This window comes from Numenius arquata, chromosome 8 (assembly GCF_964106895.1).
Source record: "Numenius arquata chromosome 8, bNumArq3.hap1.1, whole genome shotgun sequence".
Taxonomy (NCBI): domain Eukaryota; kingdom Metazoa; phylum Chordata; class Aves; order Charadriiformes; family Scolopacidae; genus Numenius; species Numenius arquata.
The window spans coordinates 62,329,911-62,346,904 of NC_133583.1; the positions used below are offsets into that span (position 1 = coordinate 62,329,911).

The 16,994-nt window shown below is 53.6% G+C and overlaps 1 protein-coding gene across 2 annotated transcripts; it reads left to right on the plus strand.

The window, feature by feature from the left end:
• The first annotated feature begins 5,500 nt into the window (after positions 1 to 5,500).
• On the plus strand, positions 5,501 to 16,640 carry LHX8 (LIM homeobox 8). 2 transcript variants are annotated; one of them, XM_074152216.1, is made up of 9 exons: positions 5,565 to 5,697; positions 5,816 to 5,822; positions 5,931 to 6,084; positions 8,892 to 9,013; positions 10,351 to 10,571; positions 11,039 to 11,142; positions 14,041 to 14,136; positions 15,134 to 15,317; positions 16,044 to 16,120. In XM_074152216.1, the coding sequence occupies exons 1-9, from the start codon at positions 5,565 to 5,567 to the stop codon at positions 16,118 to 16,120; spliced, it is 1,098 nt and encodes a 365-aa protein (XP_074008317.1). The 2 variants fall into 2 exon arrangements, with proteins under 2 accessions (XP_074008318.1, XP_074008317.1); XM_074152217.1 differs by lacking the exon at positions 5,816 to 5,822 and having other exon boundaries at positions 5,501 to 5,645; positions 5,926 to 6,084; positions 16,044 to 16,640.
• Positions 16,641 to 16,994: the final 354 nt, after the last annotated feature.

A 16,994-nucleotide genomic window follows, 5' to 3' on the forward strand; every position in this document is an offset into this window, starting at 1 on the left:
CCGGGAGGGTTCAGGGTTTCCACAGCCCGCGTCCGGGCTCCTCCCTCCCGGGCCTCGCTGCGCCCCGCGGGGCAAGCCGCGGGGAGCCACCCGGTGGCACCCCCCACCCCGGCCGTCGGCGGACCTGGCCCCAGCGGAGCGGCTACCGGAGCGGCCGGGGGGACAGAGATCGCTCCCCCGGCGGAGCCCTCCTGCTACCGCAGCCCCTCGGTGCTCCGCGTAAAGCCCGTCCAGGGCGGGGGGTCCCGCGGTGCCCCCCCGCGCAGGGTCGCCGTCCCCATCGGCGGCGGCCGAAGGAGCTGAGCATCTCCCGAGCTACTGCGGCTCCGCCGGCCCCCGCCTCCCCCCGGCACACGCGTTTCCACTCGACGGCCCGGGTCTCCTGCCAGAGTAGTGTTTATTCATCGCATAAACAAAAGTGAAAGGAATTAAGCGGGCAGATACGATAGCTCAGGGGAACCTTTCAGGGCCTTCAGCGCGGAGTCACCGTGCTCACAGAGAACAGGACATCCTTACAACTGAGAACACGCGGCGAGCTCCGCAGTACGTCTTTATAAACAACCCACCGTGGCTTCCATTTCGGTTTTGCCCTCCAGTACGTTAAGGGCAAAACGCTCTTTTACATAATTTGGCCGCAAATTTCCTCTGTCCCCAGCACTTTCCCTAACTGAATGACAGCGTGACACAATTAGCACAGACGCTTAAAAAGTCAGCTCCTAGATAAAGCGTTCGCCGCGATTTCAGGAACGCATAGATGTAACACTTCATTCGAACACGCACAGGTTCCGTCTAGACAGTCAGTTCATAGTGCAGGGATCAAGGGGTGAAATAAGTAGATCTGAGTAAATGAAGCAAAATTATTGCAGTTACACACTGGGGTGCCGAAATTATTCCCTCCACTTCCTCCTGCAGTGCAAGGGCCAGTGCTCTAAAAAGATCCAGGGCTGCATCCCACTAACTCCCTTCTTGGCCTCTGCCTCCCCCCCTTTCAGCTCTCAGTTTTTTTTCCTGTAGGGGAAAAAGAAAAAAAAAAAAAAAAGGCAAATTGCATCAAGTTCTGGGTGTTGGTGAGGGAACCACTGGCTCAGAAATCCAATTAGGAAATAGAAACTTCCCCTCTGACTGATCTGGTCATTCACAGTTAAGCAACACGGAGCTCCACACTGGAACTGCCATGAACAAAAGCCACATGTGTGCAGCTTTGGAAGACCCTGGACCCACACAGTGGAGACAGACAGCCTGGCCCAAGAAAAGTGCATTGCACTGATTTGGAAAACAACTCATTGGTAAGAGACTGGGTTCGTTTACTTGTCGTTAAACGAGCCCAGAAACAAGAATTCAGGGCTAGTCCAAACTCTGCAGCTTTTACCGGTGGCTGGAGGCAGTGGGGATACAAACTCGCAGGGAGCAAGCCCGAGAGTGCTGGCCTGATGTCCCTGCATGTGTTCCAGGGCCCGCAGAGGCCGCACAGCGCAGGACGCCGCGGTCCACAGATGGAAAACCTCGGGATACCGGCAGAAGTGCGTGTAAGGAGACGGCTGAGATGAGAGGGGAACGCGCGGGGAGATGAACTTGGTCCCGCAGTAGCTGTCACTCTGTCCCCTCCGAGCCGTTTCTCCTGCCAGACCGCTGCTGGCAAGGGAGGCGACCGCACGGCCCCGCAGTCGCACGAGGAGGGGACCGCTGGGGCCCCCGCGTCGCCCCGCAGCGCCCGAACTCCCCCCGACACCCGGCGGTCCGTCAGCCAGCGGGGGAGGCGAGACCGCGGAATGCGGACGGCCCCCGCACCCCCAGCCCGAGCCCTGCAGGGCACATACCAGGAACGGGCGGCGGGCACCCGCGGGCCCCGCAGCGGGGGCCCGGGAGAACGGCGGGATCGCTGGGGACGGCGGTGCGGGGGGGGGGGGGGGGGGATGCGGGAAGGGATGCGGCGGGGGGCGGGAGGGGAGCGGCTCCAGCGCCGGCTCCGCGCCTCCCCGCCGCCCCCGAGAGCCGAGCGAGGCGCCGCGACCCGAGCGCCCGCCCCGCCGCGTCCCGCCGGTCGCCGAACGCCCCGGGCACAGCCGGGAAGGGCGCGGCGCCGGGGGAGCCCGGCGGGACCAGCCGGGGACGGGCGGGCCGAGTCCCAGCGCCCGTTTTTCGGAAGCTGCCCACAACGCGGGTCTCGGCTCCTCAGCAGCCCCTGCGGCGGCGGCAGAACCCGCTCGGCCGGAGCGGCCCCCGGGCAGCAGCGTCCGGCCGCCGGCGCTCGCACCACGGTGCGGGCTCGGAGAAGTCTACACGCCGACCCCCTCTCGTTAAATCAGCCCTAACTCTCCGCGTCCGGTAATTTCTTCGTGCTGTGCCTTACTGTCACGTACGTGAGAGATCTCCCCTAGGTGCGACCGATTAACGCTCCCGCCCACACGCATCCTCGCGTTACTCGGGAGAGCGAGGAATCGGAACCAGACGCGGGCCCCCCCCCCGGCGAAGGGTCCCGGGGGAGGCCCCGCTCCGCTCTCAGCCTCGACAGGACCGGGCCGGGGCCGCCCTGCCCGCCCCCAGCAGCCTCCCCTTCCCCCGCCCCGGGGTCCGTCCGCAGGGCCCGGCGGCCCGGGCGCGGAGCCGGCGGGGCGAGGAGCGGCGGGATTAGAGCAGCGTCTGAGCCGAGCATCCCTCCGGTGCGCCTGGAGGCCGGGAGACGAGGGAGCGCAGAAATCGGAATTTCCCTGAAGCCTGCGTGTCTCCGCGTTTTCATCTCCTCAAAAAAAAGGGTGCTGGGAATACTCACTAAAAGATCGAGAGCGTGTAACCGAAACGATGACATTTAGACTGGACTTTGGAGAGAGGTGATAACAGCGCACCCGCGCAGCACAAGCGGAGCCCGCACGCTTTCCACCCTGTACACACTATAGCGTTTCTGACCTCTTCTCGGGAATAACGTGTCTCCAATAGCTCGGCAAAACCGCTCACCTCTTGCGAAGCACCCCCGGCCGTAGCAATAACTCCGCGCCGGTTCCCGGGGCGCCTTGTCCTCCTGCCCCCCGGGGCCACCGGACCCAGCTCCCGGCTCCGCGCAGCCCCCCCGGGGAGGCCCCGGACCCCCGCAGGGGAACGGCGTGCCCGGCGGCCTGCCCTCCGCTCCTCGGGGAGCACACGGCGGCGGGGAGGGGCGGCGGGACCCCCCGAGGCGACCCCGGTGCCGAGGCGGGGAGCGGCGGGGACGGCGGCCGGGTGGGGAGCTGGGCGCCCGGGGGGCCGCCGTTCCCTGGCCGGCAGTGCACCGGTGGCTGCCCGCCGCGCCCGCTCGTCGCCGGGCTCCGAAAATAATAAGAAATACCGGGCAATCTCTTGTGCGCCGTTTTTCCCGCGACACCCGCTTTATGACCGCTGCACGGTCACAGTCGCCGTGAGGAACGACGTGCGGATTGACTTTGTGGGCTCCTACCGCTGTATTTTTGAGAGAAAAAAGCCGTATGCGTACAGAGGGGGAGTTACCTCATCGAAACCGACAGGCAGCCCTCCGTGAAGCGCCGCGAACCGCCTGAACGAACCCGCTGACAGCGCAGGACGAGGACCGACCCGCAACGCACGCGCCGCCGCTCCGCACCGCGCAGCGGGACAGGTCTCCTCGTCCCGGGCTTACCGAGGGCTCTGCTCCCGGCGGGTCTGCCCGCTCCTCCCGGCGCAGCTCCCCCCGCAGCTCCTCGCTCTCTGTCGCGCCGCCGAGGACAGACGGTAGCTCTCCTGTCGTACCCCTGATGGTGTCGAGCGCGGGGGAGGGAGCCCCGGCGGGCTCCGTGCCGGCCGCGGCTCCGGCCGAGCTCTCCGCGGACGCGCGCTCGCCCCGCCGGAGCCCCCGGGGCCGCGCCGGCCGCTGCGGCGCTCGGACGGCGACGGGGCGGCCCCGGTGCGCGGTCCCCGGGCCGGGAGCGGGAGGCCCCGCTGCGCCGTCCCCGGGTGAGGGGTGGGTGCCCGGGACGCGGTCGGCTCCCGGGGCGGGTAGCCCCGCAGGGCGCGCGCAAACGGGCCCGGCGCCCGCGGGACCTCGGCCCGAAAGCCGCCGCCGGGCCAGCGGGCGGGACCGGGGCATCCGGGGGCCGGCCGGGTCCCGCGTCCTCCTGGGGCCGCTCGGGGCTCCGGCCCGAGGGGGGGAGCGGGAGCGCACCCCGCCCGCCGCCCCCGTTCTGGGCCGGGCCGGGCCGGCTGCGGGTCGCGCCAGAAAATAACCCCAGACGCTGCTTGCCTCGGCGCGGCAGCGGCTGTTGGCGACACGGGGACCGGACTTAAGCGAGGGTCTGTCCAGGGTTAGGTCCGTTTTAGCGCTGGACAAACGAGTGACTGACGGGGACGTCCCGGGTTTACCGGGGCGCGGCACCGCCACTCGTTCAGTTACGGTCCTGCAGGATCGGGTCCCGGGATTTGAAACAACGATCGCAATTTTTAGGGGGAGAAGAACACGGGGTTTCTCCTTTCGTACGGCTCCTCAACAGCAGAATTCCCTTTTATCAAACTCGTCACGTTTCTACCCGTACGGGCAATCGGCTCATCGCTTTACCGAGGCTCCGCGACGCGTCCCGCGTCTGTCGTCAGGCGGGGCTGGAACGAAGAGAGGGGGGAAAGACGGAAACACAACGACAAGTTTAATTAAAAACACCTGGCTAGTTAAATACGTGCCGAGAAGCAGACACCCCCGTTATTTACCTCACCTGCGACGGAGGAGCTGCCGCTCTGCTCCGCTGCCCTGTCCCGGGCCCGGCAGCGGCGGTTGGGGTGAGGGGGCTCCGCGGGCGGGGTTCGTGACCGCGGGAGAAGCGACCCGGCGCCCCCGGCCCCTCCGCTCGGAGGCGTTTCTGAGTTTTGCGGGGGGCTGCGGGCAGCCGGCTCCCAGCACCCTCCGTCCGCGCCGCGACCCGAGGCGCCGCTGCTAATTAGCAACATCCGTGGTCTTTCGGGCTCGGTTTCGGAACCGGAGTAACGCCGCCGCCTTCGGGCAGCTCCGATGCTCCTTTTCTAGGTTAACGAGAAAGGTTTTTATCGTGGGATCTCGGAGGCGCGAGCGAGCGCGGCGGCGGGCGGATTTGGGAGCTGCCGGGGAGCTCCGGGAGCGCGGCGGGGGCTCGGGGTTCGGCGCCGAAAGCCCTTTCCCGTCCGCACGTACCCCCGCGTTCCGCCGCGTTCGTCTCCCTCGCTAATTCGGGGACGTAACTCCGATCTTTGCTGAGGCTGGGGCGGCGGGGGGAAGCGGCGGCAAACGGTGGAGACAAACGGGGGGGAGGGATCCTCCGGGGTTTTTTTTCGTTGCCGTTTTTTTTTTTTGTTGTTGTTGTGTTGCCGTCGGGGGTGTCGTCGTCCCGTCCCCCCCGCCCCCCCTCCCGCCCCCCGCACAAAACCGGGCGCGGGCTCGCTGGCGGGGTAGCGCTCCCGCCGGGCTGGGAAGGCGGGTTTTGCGCAGGAGGTGAGGCCAGCGAGGCGGGGCCACCCGCTCCAAAACAAAACTTTTTTCCTGCAGGCGCTGAGCGCAGAGGAGCGGGCGCGGGGTCCCGGGGCCGCCCCGCAGGGCTGGTATGCGGTAGGGCAGGGCCATGTATTGGAAGAGCGACCCGATGTTCGTCTGCAGGCTGGAGGACAAGGACCTGCCCGCGCTGGGCGGCCCCTCGGAGAAGGTGTGCGGGGCGGCGGGGAGGGGGCGGGCGCGGCGCCGGTGCCCGGTGCGGGGCGGCCGCCGCTCTAGCGGTTCCGTCGCTCCCCGCTCGCGTCCGGAGGCCCCGGCCGCGGCCCCTCCGCTCGGCTCCGCGGGGAAGCGCCGGCCCCCGCCGCGGGAGGCCCCGGCGAGGGGCCCCGTAGGTGGCGGCTCCCGGGCCGGCGACCCCCGGCGCCGCCGGTGCGGGCGGGCGGCTGCCGTCGGCGCCGGCGCTCACCGCGCTCTCCCGTGCGCTCCCGCAGGCGAGCCCCGCAGCGGCCGACGAGGACTCCTGCTCTTCTTCCGCCGCCCTCTCGCCCTCCTCCTCGCCGCGGTCCATGGCCTCGGGCTCCGGCTGCGCCCCCGGCAAGTGCGTGTGCAGCAGCTGCGGCCTGGAGATCGTGGACAAGTACCTGCTGAAGGTAAGAGCCGCCAGCCCGCTGCCCGTCGGCGGCGGGGCCGGCGGCGGCGTCTCCCCGGCGGGGCGGCTGGTGCCCGGGCCGCCCGGGAGAGCCCCCGGGGAGCCGAGCCCAGCGGCTCCGAGGAAACTCCCCGACCCCGCCGTCCGTCGCCGCGGCCGCTCGGGCTGTCGCGACTGACCGCCCGTCCCGCCGCCTGTCCCTCGGCTGCGAGCGGAGTCGCTGCCGAAACGGGAGCGGTCAAAAGCGAGGCGTTAGCTGCGTGCGGGTCGGCGAGATTCGGGCCCCGGAGCAGAACGGAATTGCCGCTTGCGCGGGAGATGCGCTGCGGGGATGCGCTGCGGGACAGAGTGGGGAAGAGAAGCTGGTGGTTCGGGCCGTGGGTGACCCCCCTGCCGTACCTCACGCCGCCGGGGAAGCGGTGCGGCCAATTTGTTATTAGCTGAAACAGATCTTCTAGTGCGATGTTGCGAATCTCGAAGCAAAAAGCGCCTCTTGAGAAATACAGAAATAAGTTATTCTTGTAAAAGGCGGTCTAGTAACGTCTGGGGAGGAAACGTGCTGTGTGGTTGCCGGGTAGTTTGCTGGCCTTAGCATTCAGGACTGAGATCGCTTAAAAACAAACACAACCGTGTGACTTTAAACATAAAGCCTTAATGTGTCTGGCAGAGGGGCTATTTTCCTTCTGTATTACAGCCCTGAAAAAAAGTGAGATTAGAGGGTCGCGCTAGAAGTCGCTGGATTCCACTAGATGCGGCTTAAATAAAGGCGCTGCATATTCTGCAAAGGGAAGGTGGGTAACGCCGCTGAAGACGTCCCGATGGGATCGTTGGATAATTTGCTTAGATCTCAGCTGGGGCGAGGAGGTCAAGGGGAGGTGTACGCTGGGTTGGTGTTCATTTAAAATAGTGTGGGTGCAGGTGTGGGGGGGGCAGCTCTACACCTTTTGTTCCAGTAAATCCCGGCCGCGCTCGCACAGGAATGGTGCGGTCGGACTGGGAGCGGAGCTGACTGGAACTTGCTTCCCGTCCCACCAACTCCAGTGACATTTCGGAAGCGCGTTTACTGATCGCTGCTGTCTCCTGTCTGAGCCACTGGGGTAGCGTGTCTCGAAGCAAAAGACCTCTAAACGATTTAGCCTTAAGTTTAAATCCGCTGTTGCTGCTTCCTGCGTAGGCAGAGGGAGGTGGGAATCTGTGCTGGTGAGCTGGCGTCTCTCGCCCATCAGCAGCAGCGTGTCTTCCACCTTCAGCCCTGTAAATTAGTAAGAATGTAGGTGGGTGGCACCAAATGGGACAACTATCCCAGCTGCTGATGTCCTGTTCTGCGGAAAAGCATCGGGCTCCAAAGAACTGGCAGTGAGCTGAGCTTTGTGTGGCTGGGATGTCGGCTTTGCCACACAAAGCCACACAAAGCTCAGCTCACCGCCAGTTCTTGCGTTGCCCCGCTGCCTGTGGGCTCCTCTCGCCCCCACCGGGCAACCCTTCGCACCGGGGAGCGGGCCACTCGGCAGCTCCCTCCGGCCCCAGGGCCGCTGCAGGGAAATACTTTGGGAAATACTTGGGAGGATCAATTTGGTGACAGCCCTGATCACCAGCTTCACGTTACAGCCTGGTGTAAATTTGTGGGTGTCGGGGAAGGCGGCTGCCAACGAGGGTAACAGTTGGGAGAGCGCTGGGCAGCTGCGAAGGGTGATGTTATAACCTGAAGAGTGACTGAAACGGCGATTCCGGGGCGAGCGTTGGAGTCGGCGCGGTGCCTCGCTTTCTCTGTGGTTTGTCTGGCAGTGTTCTGATGAAAGGCACATCCTGGATTATCTCAGATCTGCAGCATTGCCACAGGCCATGTATGGGCTGTTTGCTATTAGATGAGAAATTGGCTCAGAAAATTAAAAAAAAAAAATTTAAAAAAAATCTAAACTTAGTCATTGTTTGGTTTATAGAATTCCTCCTGCACGGCATGGGATTATCCAGAGGGTTATTACTTAATTTTTACAGTCACTGGGAGTCTTGGGTTTTCAAATTACTGAAGTTATTTAGCTGATGTGTGATGCACAATGTCTGCGTGACAGAGTTCTCTTTATAGGAATGAAGAAATTAAAATAATTGCACTCAATTTATTTGCCCCAAAATTATATGCAAGTGTTCAAAACTGCTGATTTCTGCTGCTTTCCATGACTATGTCTGGTTTCACTATGGCTAGTACATGTTAAAGAATTGTTGAATTTGCTATTAAAACAATTGCTGATGTCCTGAAACTCTCACTCATTCACTAACTTTGCTTTAACAGAAACCTGGCAAATGAAGACGTGGTGGTTTTTTTTTTCTGTCAGACTTTTTCCTTTTTTTTTTTTTTTGTTCTCCCCCTCAATACTTGCATTTTAAAATTTCAAATCACTTTGCAAAGTTTGCTAGGCAGGACTTTTTACAGACTAGGAAATAAAAGTATCTAAGTAGCTGCCTCCCCAGGTCATGTGAGGCCAAAACTTGCTCTGTGACTCCAATGCTGTGAGAACAGAGCTGGGCACGAAATATCTACGTGGAACTTGAATCTCTCGCTTCCTCTTCTGGTGCTTTTAATTATAAACCCATGAAAGCTTATTCTGAAGACCTCAATCAAATTAATTAACCCTTAATATGCATGCAGTTCTATAGGAAAAATGTTTTGCCTTGAAGATAAATTTTCTGTGAGTCATGGTACCTGCAATTTCTGGCCTTGTCTGTATGGATGGAAAAATAGTTTTTGTAAATATGAAATGTCATATCGGTAGCACAAACGTTGAGGGGTGTTTTTCTTTTGTGTGTTCGCAGGTAAACGACCTCTGCTGGCATGTGCGCTGTCTCTCCTGCAGCGTCTGCAGAACGTCGCTAGGCAGGCACACCAGCTGTTACATCAAAGATAAAGATATCTTCTGCAAACTCGATTATTTCAGGTATATCATACAGTAGTATCATTTTATTAGATAACGCGTTATACTTCAGCCACAACCAAAATGTGATTTTAGGCTCTTTGGGTTTTATTTGCTGGGTTTATTTTCGGTAGTTAAACTCTGACATTTCTTGCAGGGGCACTTGGGAAGCCCCAAATCTGTGCAGTGTAACTGCTGCTGAGCCCCCCCTACCCCCCCCCCCCCCCCATTGTTACGCACAGCTACTGCGTGTGTACAACAATTTGTGTATGCCCAAGGGGGGAGGTAGGTCACAGTCGCTGCCGCAGTGAGGCTGTAAAGCTGTTGTGTGTGCTTGGGTAATTGTACCCTCCATCGGCATTACCCAAGGACAAGGGGGGGTCGAGGCGGCACTGGTTTGGACTAGCACCCCACTGGTGTCACACGGGACTACAAAACCAACCCAGAATAAATCCTGTGATCTTTAGAAGAAGCTTTCAGCAGTTGTACCTTTCTGTGGTGAATTTGATTTAGAACCTGAAGCATTCTTCAAGATTAAGGTCTAATACTGTAAGGAAGAGTATTACTGATTTGTGCTGGCATTGAAAGTACTCGTGACGATAAATCTTCAGTCCAGAAAGTAGCAAAAAATTTTGGTGTGATTGCTAATACTTCCCCGGACCAAACTACTTATGGGGTTCTGACCTGTGTGGTGGATAGATTATGTCCAGCCAGTTCTGACAGTGAGAGGGACGGAGCAGGCTGAATACTATGAACTGGAAAAACAAAGTTTTGTGGGACTTCAAAAAAAGAACTTAGGAGCCTGCAAAGATTTTCAGGACAAATTCTTATCTACATATCTTGGTGGCTAGTTTCCTCTTCAAAGAGAAATATTCTACCATAGTAAAGTAAATACTTGCAGATATTTGAATTTCTTTTAAAATCATAATGTGGTGGTAATTAAGGAAACAACTAGGAAGATACAGGTTTTCCCCCTTCTTCTGCTGAAGGGAACTGAATGATTAGTGAAGGATGATGTAGCTAAATATAATAACTCAAGACTACCACTACAGTAATGGGAAATATATTTGAATAATTGGGAGAATTTTGAACACGCAGTCAGCTGTTTCTGTCTCCCACTCACAGCTTTTTAAAGAGTAATTATCTTTATAAAAGGAAAGATGAAGAGCTGTGAATTCATGTAGCAGTTAAGATGTTTCACTTGCCTTATGAACATGCTAACTTTTGTCGTTCAGGGTGGTCTTGCCGAAGCTATCGGGTACAAACTTGCTGATTATTTTTTTCGCAATGAGCACACAACTGTGCTGTCCCCTCATCCCCGGTGGCCAGCCCTCACCCTGCGGTTGCCGCTGTCGTTGCAGGCGGTACGGGACGCGCTGCTCCCGCTGCGGGCGGCACATCCACTCCACCGACTGGGTCCGGCGGGCGAAAGGCAACGTCTACCACTTGGCCTGCTTCGCCTGCTTCTCCTGCAAAAGGCAGCTCTCCACTGGAGAGGAGTTCGCCTTGGTTGAGGAGAAGGTCCTCTGTAGAGTACATTACGACTGCATGTTGGACAATCTGAAAAGAGAAGTTGAGAATGGTAACATGCTGCTTTTGTGAAGATCTATGTTTGTGGTTTAGATTTAATTAAATTGTTGGGTTTTACTCCATCTTCCTTATTAAGAGGTAATTACCTAGCTTTACTAAGGCTGGAAGCACAGGTTCTTGAATTAAAATAATGTGCAAATTATTGGATGTTTTAATTCTTTTTTTTTTTAAAGTTTGTATGACTTGTTTTCTATCCTAAGGAAAAAGAAAGCAAGAGCATATCTAGTTGATCAAACATCATGCTGGATCTATTCCTCCCCTCACTTTACAAGGGAGTAGTTTGGGGTGTAATGAGTAATGGTGCCAGATCAATTTAACTTTGAACAGAATACGGACTTTTTAAAGTTGAAATTCAGCTGGCTGAATAACTGTTGGTTATTGTTGGAGGACAGTCTGACTTACGAATAACATCATTTTGAATGTTTAGCAGACAGTGTTGTTTTCTTTTTAATGCTTCAGGTAATGGGATTAGCGTGGAAGGAGCATTACTAACAGAACAAGATGTTAATCATCCAAAACCAGCAAAAAGAGCTCGGACCAGCTTCACGGCAGATCAACTCCAGGTAGAGGCAGAGCTGAAAACTTGCATAGTTCAGGTTTATGCAGGATGTAGGTGCTGAACCGGTAGGAAATCGGATGCATATGGAGGGAAAGAAAAAGCTTGCATGCTTTAAACTATTTCATAAACTATCAAGACACAGCATGTTTCTGGAGTTGTTTGTTAGCTTCAGCAGTTTAATATGAAATAGTTACTCTTCAAGCTTTTTATTTCCCTGGGGGCAGCTAGTAATTCCGCAGAGTGGAAATAAAAAGGTTGTTCTATTTTGATTGCTCGATGAAATCTATTTTATCAGGCATTTACATCGCTACACATAATAAAGACAAAATATTTCTAGAACTATGTAATGTGAAGAGTTGCATGAAGATGGGCACTGTACATGACTTCAAGACATGAACAGGGTGGAAGTTTGAATGTTGTTATAGCGCGTGACAAGGGCTGCAAAAGTTGTGTTCCCAAAACGTGGGTTCCTGTTTATATTCACATGAACCCAGGTTCGCTTCCATCAGTGGCTGTGTCTTGTTTTGCTTTGGTTCATAGAGAAGATGGGGAGTAGTTGCACATTCATTTCTTGATTGCCCTCTTTCCTCCTAAAAACGTTCTCCTCAATTCTTGCCTTTTAGATCATATGTTATGGTCTTGGCTGTAATTCTGTACACCAGGAAGAGAGACTATCAACAGGGACTTGTCTTTGCTTTCCTTCCTTCTCTTCTTCCCCTTCTCCCAGCCCTTCCAAAATGCTTCACGTGCCAATTTCCTCACGGTGTCTTTGAGCTTTGCTTGTTAAAAATGTACTAAAGTCAGTATAATCTTGGTGTTGTATTTCAAGACCAAGCTTCCCTATATAATGCTGCACATCTAAGGGAAAAAAAAATTGTGCTTTTTTCCTAGAGCTAGGTGGAGTGAAGTACAGGGAAAGTGCATTTGAAGTACTTGGCAGCAATTCTCATACTGTCCGATTTTTTTCTTGAATGTGTGTTACTGAACTATTTCTTTCCAACATCCCTCTGTACTAGCTCAACCACTCGTTATATTCCTCCCCATGGTCAGGGCTAAGGGCAGTGGGAGCCAGGAAGTACCAAATCGAACCCCCTCTTGAAGGGGCTGGCATCTGCTCTGCTTTCGAGCCTTCGTGTCGTGTTGCCACCTTGGCAAGAGTTAGCTCCGGACTGCCTGGAAGATGAGTTATTCCACCCTCTGGATCACCACTTCCTTAAATTAACTTTCTAGGGAAAATCACTGGGACCAGGGAGGGCCAGCTGCCCGTGAAGGGGGGCAGTGGTGAGACAGGATTTAGAGGTTTCAGCCTGTAGTGGGGAGGAAGCTGCAGCTTTTTACCTAATCCCAGCTACGCATCCCTGCTTTCATTTTACAACATGGCTTTGAATTTCTGGTCATATGTGGCCACTACACCACTCCTTTTCTGCTGCCTCAGCCGGGGTTCTGTTTTGTTGGCCCATCATCCTCTTGTTCATGTTGAGGGCGGTTGAGAAAAACTGAAGTTGAGGTATAATAACACAGGTGAGGCATTTAAGCAGTGCTATACAGCATGGCATGTGGCTCTTCAGAGCTTGGTTTGCTATTTCAGCCGTAACTGGAGACAGAACGTGGTGTTAATACAAAATAGGCGAGTTGGGAATAACCTGGCAAGGGGTCTGGACACCAGGCTTGAACTTCTGCGAAAGGGAACTTTATTTTCCAGCAGTAGCTGAAGGGGAGCGAGACCCAGCCATCAGGGCAGGAGCTGGATTCGGGGTTTCTGCCCATTTGCTGTCAGTGGAGCTTCCACGTTCCTCTCTTTTTCTGTTTTAAATAGATTGTAACCTACTTCAGCGGGTGTTTGGGACCTTAGGGCCTCTCGTTATTTAACAACACTTGCTCGGTGCACCTGATTCTGCAACCCTCCTCGATGCTGGTGTCAGACTTTGCTTCCCGAAAGAGAAGCTCCAGAGGGATAAGTGACTGTCAGAGCGACAGCACGTAGTGACACCCCTCGTGGAGAACTCGTGCAAAGGGATATCCTCGCTTTTTGATGTCTTTGTATGAAACAGTAGGAAAGTACATAGTTCCAACGTTTCTGAATGTGAGAAGTAGTCTGAATCTTCAGAGATGAAGCCAGGCAAAATTTTCAGTCCATCAAGGGACAAAATCCAGAAACGAGAAACTACAGTTCACTAAGTTGCTGAGGACACTCTGCAGAAATGAAGCCTTACTTCCTTAAATAAGGTAAACTCCTGCAGGCCCTAAGACTGTTCAGGACACAGGCCAAGCTGACATCTATTTCCTCAGGAAAAAAAAGTGATTAATGTCTGAATGACTTGCCTTCCATTTTCTGTAAAAAGATGAGCGTAACCAAAGAGTTACGTAGCGCGGGTCGGCCAGGGTGGGGTGTCTGTGTTCCTCGGGTCATTTAAAGGCAAATGAGGCACAAAGGGCTTCCCCGTTGCCCTGCGGCTGAGCAGGGGGTTCAGCTGCCCCATGGAATGCAAGATGCAGGCGGTGACTGATGGGTCGAGGTGGATCGACGTTCTATGCACTGTGTCTGCTGCTACGGACGTTTTCTTTCTCAAGCCTGTGGGAGTTGCTTTGCCAGGGAATTTTGTCCCACAGTCCTTGTAACACAATCACAGCAACCTCCTCTGTTTCGCACTGCTGCCAAGGAGATTAACTTCTTTCATTTCTGGTAAATGTCTGGGTTCAGTTAAGCATAGTGAGGGGCTCGTGTTTTGGCCTTGGGGGACTGTTTGTTTCCCCTCAATGTGCTGGGGACTGTCTGGGGTCTGTTGGTTACGCCGGTTTCCTAAACAGAGTCCAGGAATAGGAGGGTGGCTGAGGGGAGTCTCTGCTGCTGCTCGCAGGGCTGCACACACAAACTCTGCCATCTCTTATCTTGCCTTCTCAGGTTATGCAAGCACAGTTTGCTCAGGACAACAACCCAGATGCACAAACACTTCAGAAACTGGCAGAAAGAACAGGCTTGAGCAGGCGTGTTATACAGGTAATGGTGTGAAGTTACTTGAACAACAGAGGCTGGTACTCGGCCATTGGAAATGCTTAATGACAGCTCTCTCCATGCAGTTATTCCGAGATGGAAAAAGATCTAATCTGGCAGTTACCTTAAAACTTCAGACAACATCCTTAGTCAGGAATAGGTCTAGAACGAACATGTTAATTTGGAAATCTTCCTGTATGCCTCTTGCACTTTGTGTTGGAGGATCAATAATCTTTCAGGAAGAAACTTCTCAGCCTAAATAAAATAGGAATTGGCACTGAGCTCTTCTAAATATAAATCTCTGACTTCAACAGCTTGTTCTTAAGACCTGCACTCTTCGTGAAAGTGGTCTGTGGTATGACGTGTTTAGAGTAAGTAAATCTCTGGTGATCCGCTCTAGAGAGTGGAGTTAAAATATATACCCATGCCATCCAAAACTGAGAGAAACACAAACTTACAATCTTTACTTGAAGATAACTCTCTGCAAACATTACATGCATGTGCTTTTCCTACATAAATATGAATTTTTAATAATATATATATATTTATACAAATAAAAATAAGTTTGCTGTTCCTGTAGCTCATTCTAGCCTGCAAGATTGACAGTGTGTCTGTAGAAATGAGGCATCTCGCAGCTGCAGTCAAGCCTTAAAAAAGTGGAAGCCTGGGCAGTTCTCCATGTGAGAAGGCGAAGGGGTGTCCTGTGAAATCCCTGCCTGTCTGTCAGCCGTGCTGAGGCAGGTGACGCCGTGTCCTGTTTGGTGCCCAGGGCAGCAGCCCCTCTCCCGTCTGGGCTGCTGGCCGCTGCGGGAGCTTTCTTGGCTCGGCCCCGCTTGTTCGAGGCACCGTGTAGGCTTAGGACAAATACTTCTTCATTAGGACTGTGAAAGGCTCAATTAACTAACTGAATTCAGCTGAAGTTAGAAAGCTGAGGTTTTTATTGTGCTACTGTTTAAACAGAATGCAATCTATTAACATGATGTAAACTTTTTCCCCTTTTCAGGTGTGGTTTCAAAATTGCAGAGCACGCCATAAGAAGCATGTTAGTCCTAATCATTCATCTTCTGCTCCCGTCACAGCAGTGCAGCCCTCCAGGCTGTCTCCACCCATGCTAGAGGAAATGGCATACTCTGCCTACGTACCCCAGGACGGGACCATGCTAACTGCTCTGCACAGCTATATGGATGGTAGGTGTAACGGCTTCGCACGCCCAAGTAAGATCACTAGTGACCCTAGCAAGAACAGTTTACCAAGTGCCGATTAAAGACACTTAATGGATTTCTAATTTCTAGTATTCTTTATAGACTATCTGAATGCTGTCCTTGCTATCTGCACCTCACTAAGAAGGGTGCCTCTTCAAGAGCATAGCTGAAGATCTGGATACGAAGACCACTTTTCTGTGCTTCCTCCAGACTATGAATACTAGTAATAAGAAATCAAACACTTTTTTGAACATCCGTGGCTTGTTTTTTAATAATATGTAATTTCAATGAGAACTGTTTACCACCCACTCCCTGACTTGCCCCAGGACCATAGGGGAGCTCGATCCGGCATCTCACTGGAAACTGAAGGGTCCCCCACTAACACATGGTGAGGGGAGCCTGGGGGGCAAAATTATGTCTTTGTCTTGTGACCCAGCAAGTCAACAGCTTTGGCTGGTGTCTGCGATCAGGAGAGACTGTGAAGGTTTGGGGAGAACTAGGCTCTGAGCCATGTGTGGCCTGAGCTTATTTTTCTCCCAATCAGTGGTGGGAGGTGGGCTGTGGGCGGAGGAGGGCGACTGCTGGGATGGGGAAAGCAGAGCGTGCTGCGGTGGCTGGGGGCGGGGGGACTGTCGTTACCCAGTGAGATTTACTAGTTCATCATCTTTTTCTACTTCTGATGTTGACCAGTAAATATTTCTGTTTTTGTAGCTCATTCACCTACAGCTCTTGGACTCCAGCCTTTGCTACCCCATTCAATGACACAACTGCCAATAAGTCACACCTAATTCCTTTGTCAGGGACATAAGCTATTAAGGATGTAATCTTAAGTCATTTATTGTGTATGAAAAATACCATTGGAAAGATATTAATGTTAACTTTTTATTTAACATCTAAAGCATTTTCAAGATCATTTTTGCTGCCCAGGTATGTAAGTATATTTAGCCTGCAAGACACTTTTATGGATTCTGCATAAATAACTATTACATTGTTTACAAGCCTTATTAAACACCTTTTTGTATTGTCTGGAAGTAGTCCACTATAGTTACGTGTGTGTTAATTTATTTGTCATCAAAAGAGCACTTTGCCTAAAAGAAAGGACTGACAATTGTGCAAAATGTTTACAATTCTTTGTGAAATTGTAGTTTATCATTAGTTTGTATCTGTAAGTTATTGCTAAAAGTATTACCTGTATTTGAGTTGTATACAGCCTATATGTTAAAGCTTATTTCTGTGAGTTTACAAAAATAAATTTTGGTTGCAAATATTTTCAAAATGAACTGAATAAAGTTTCTGCTGTAGCATGCCAAGCAAAAATGTTGCTGTGTTTATGGCTGAACTGTGATTGTTTGACAAGGGCTTGCTTCAATTTTCGGAGGAGGTTCCTGGTACACCTAGCTGCACTACGCCAAATTCTTTCAGGAGTTCATAACTCTCGCAGTTGCTTTTCAGAATCCTTTAATGGGCTTAGATGGGTCTTGAAACACCCCAGATATACGTACTTCTTTAAGTATACACAAACCAGCCCTGCTCCTGAGGGTGCTGATCTTTAGGGTGAGAGAAATGGTAGATGTATAGGAGAGATTTTTTTTTTTTTTTTTTTTTTTTAAATCTGTGATTTAAGTCAGGTAACCTAAATTCACATCTGCTGTAACACTGAAT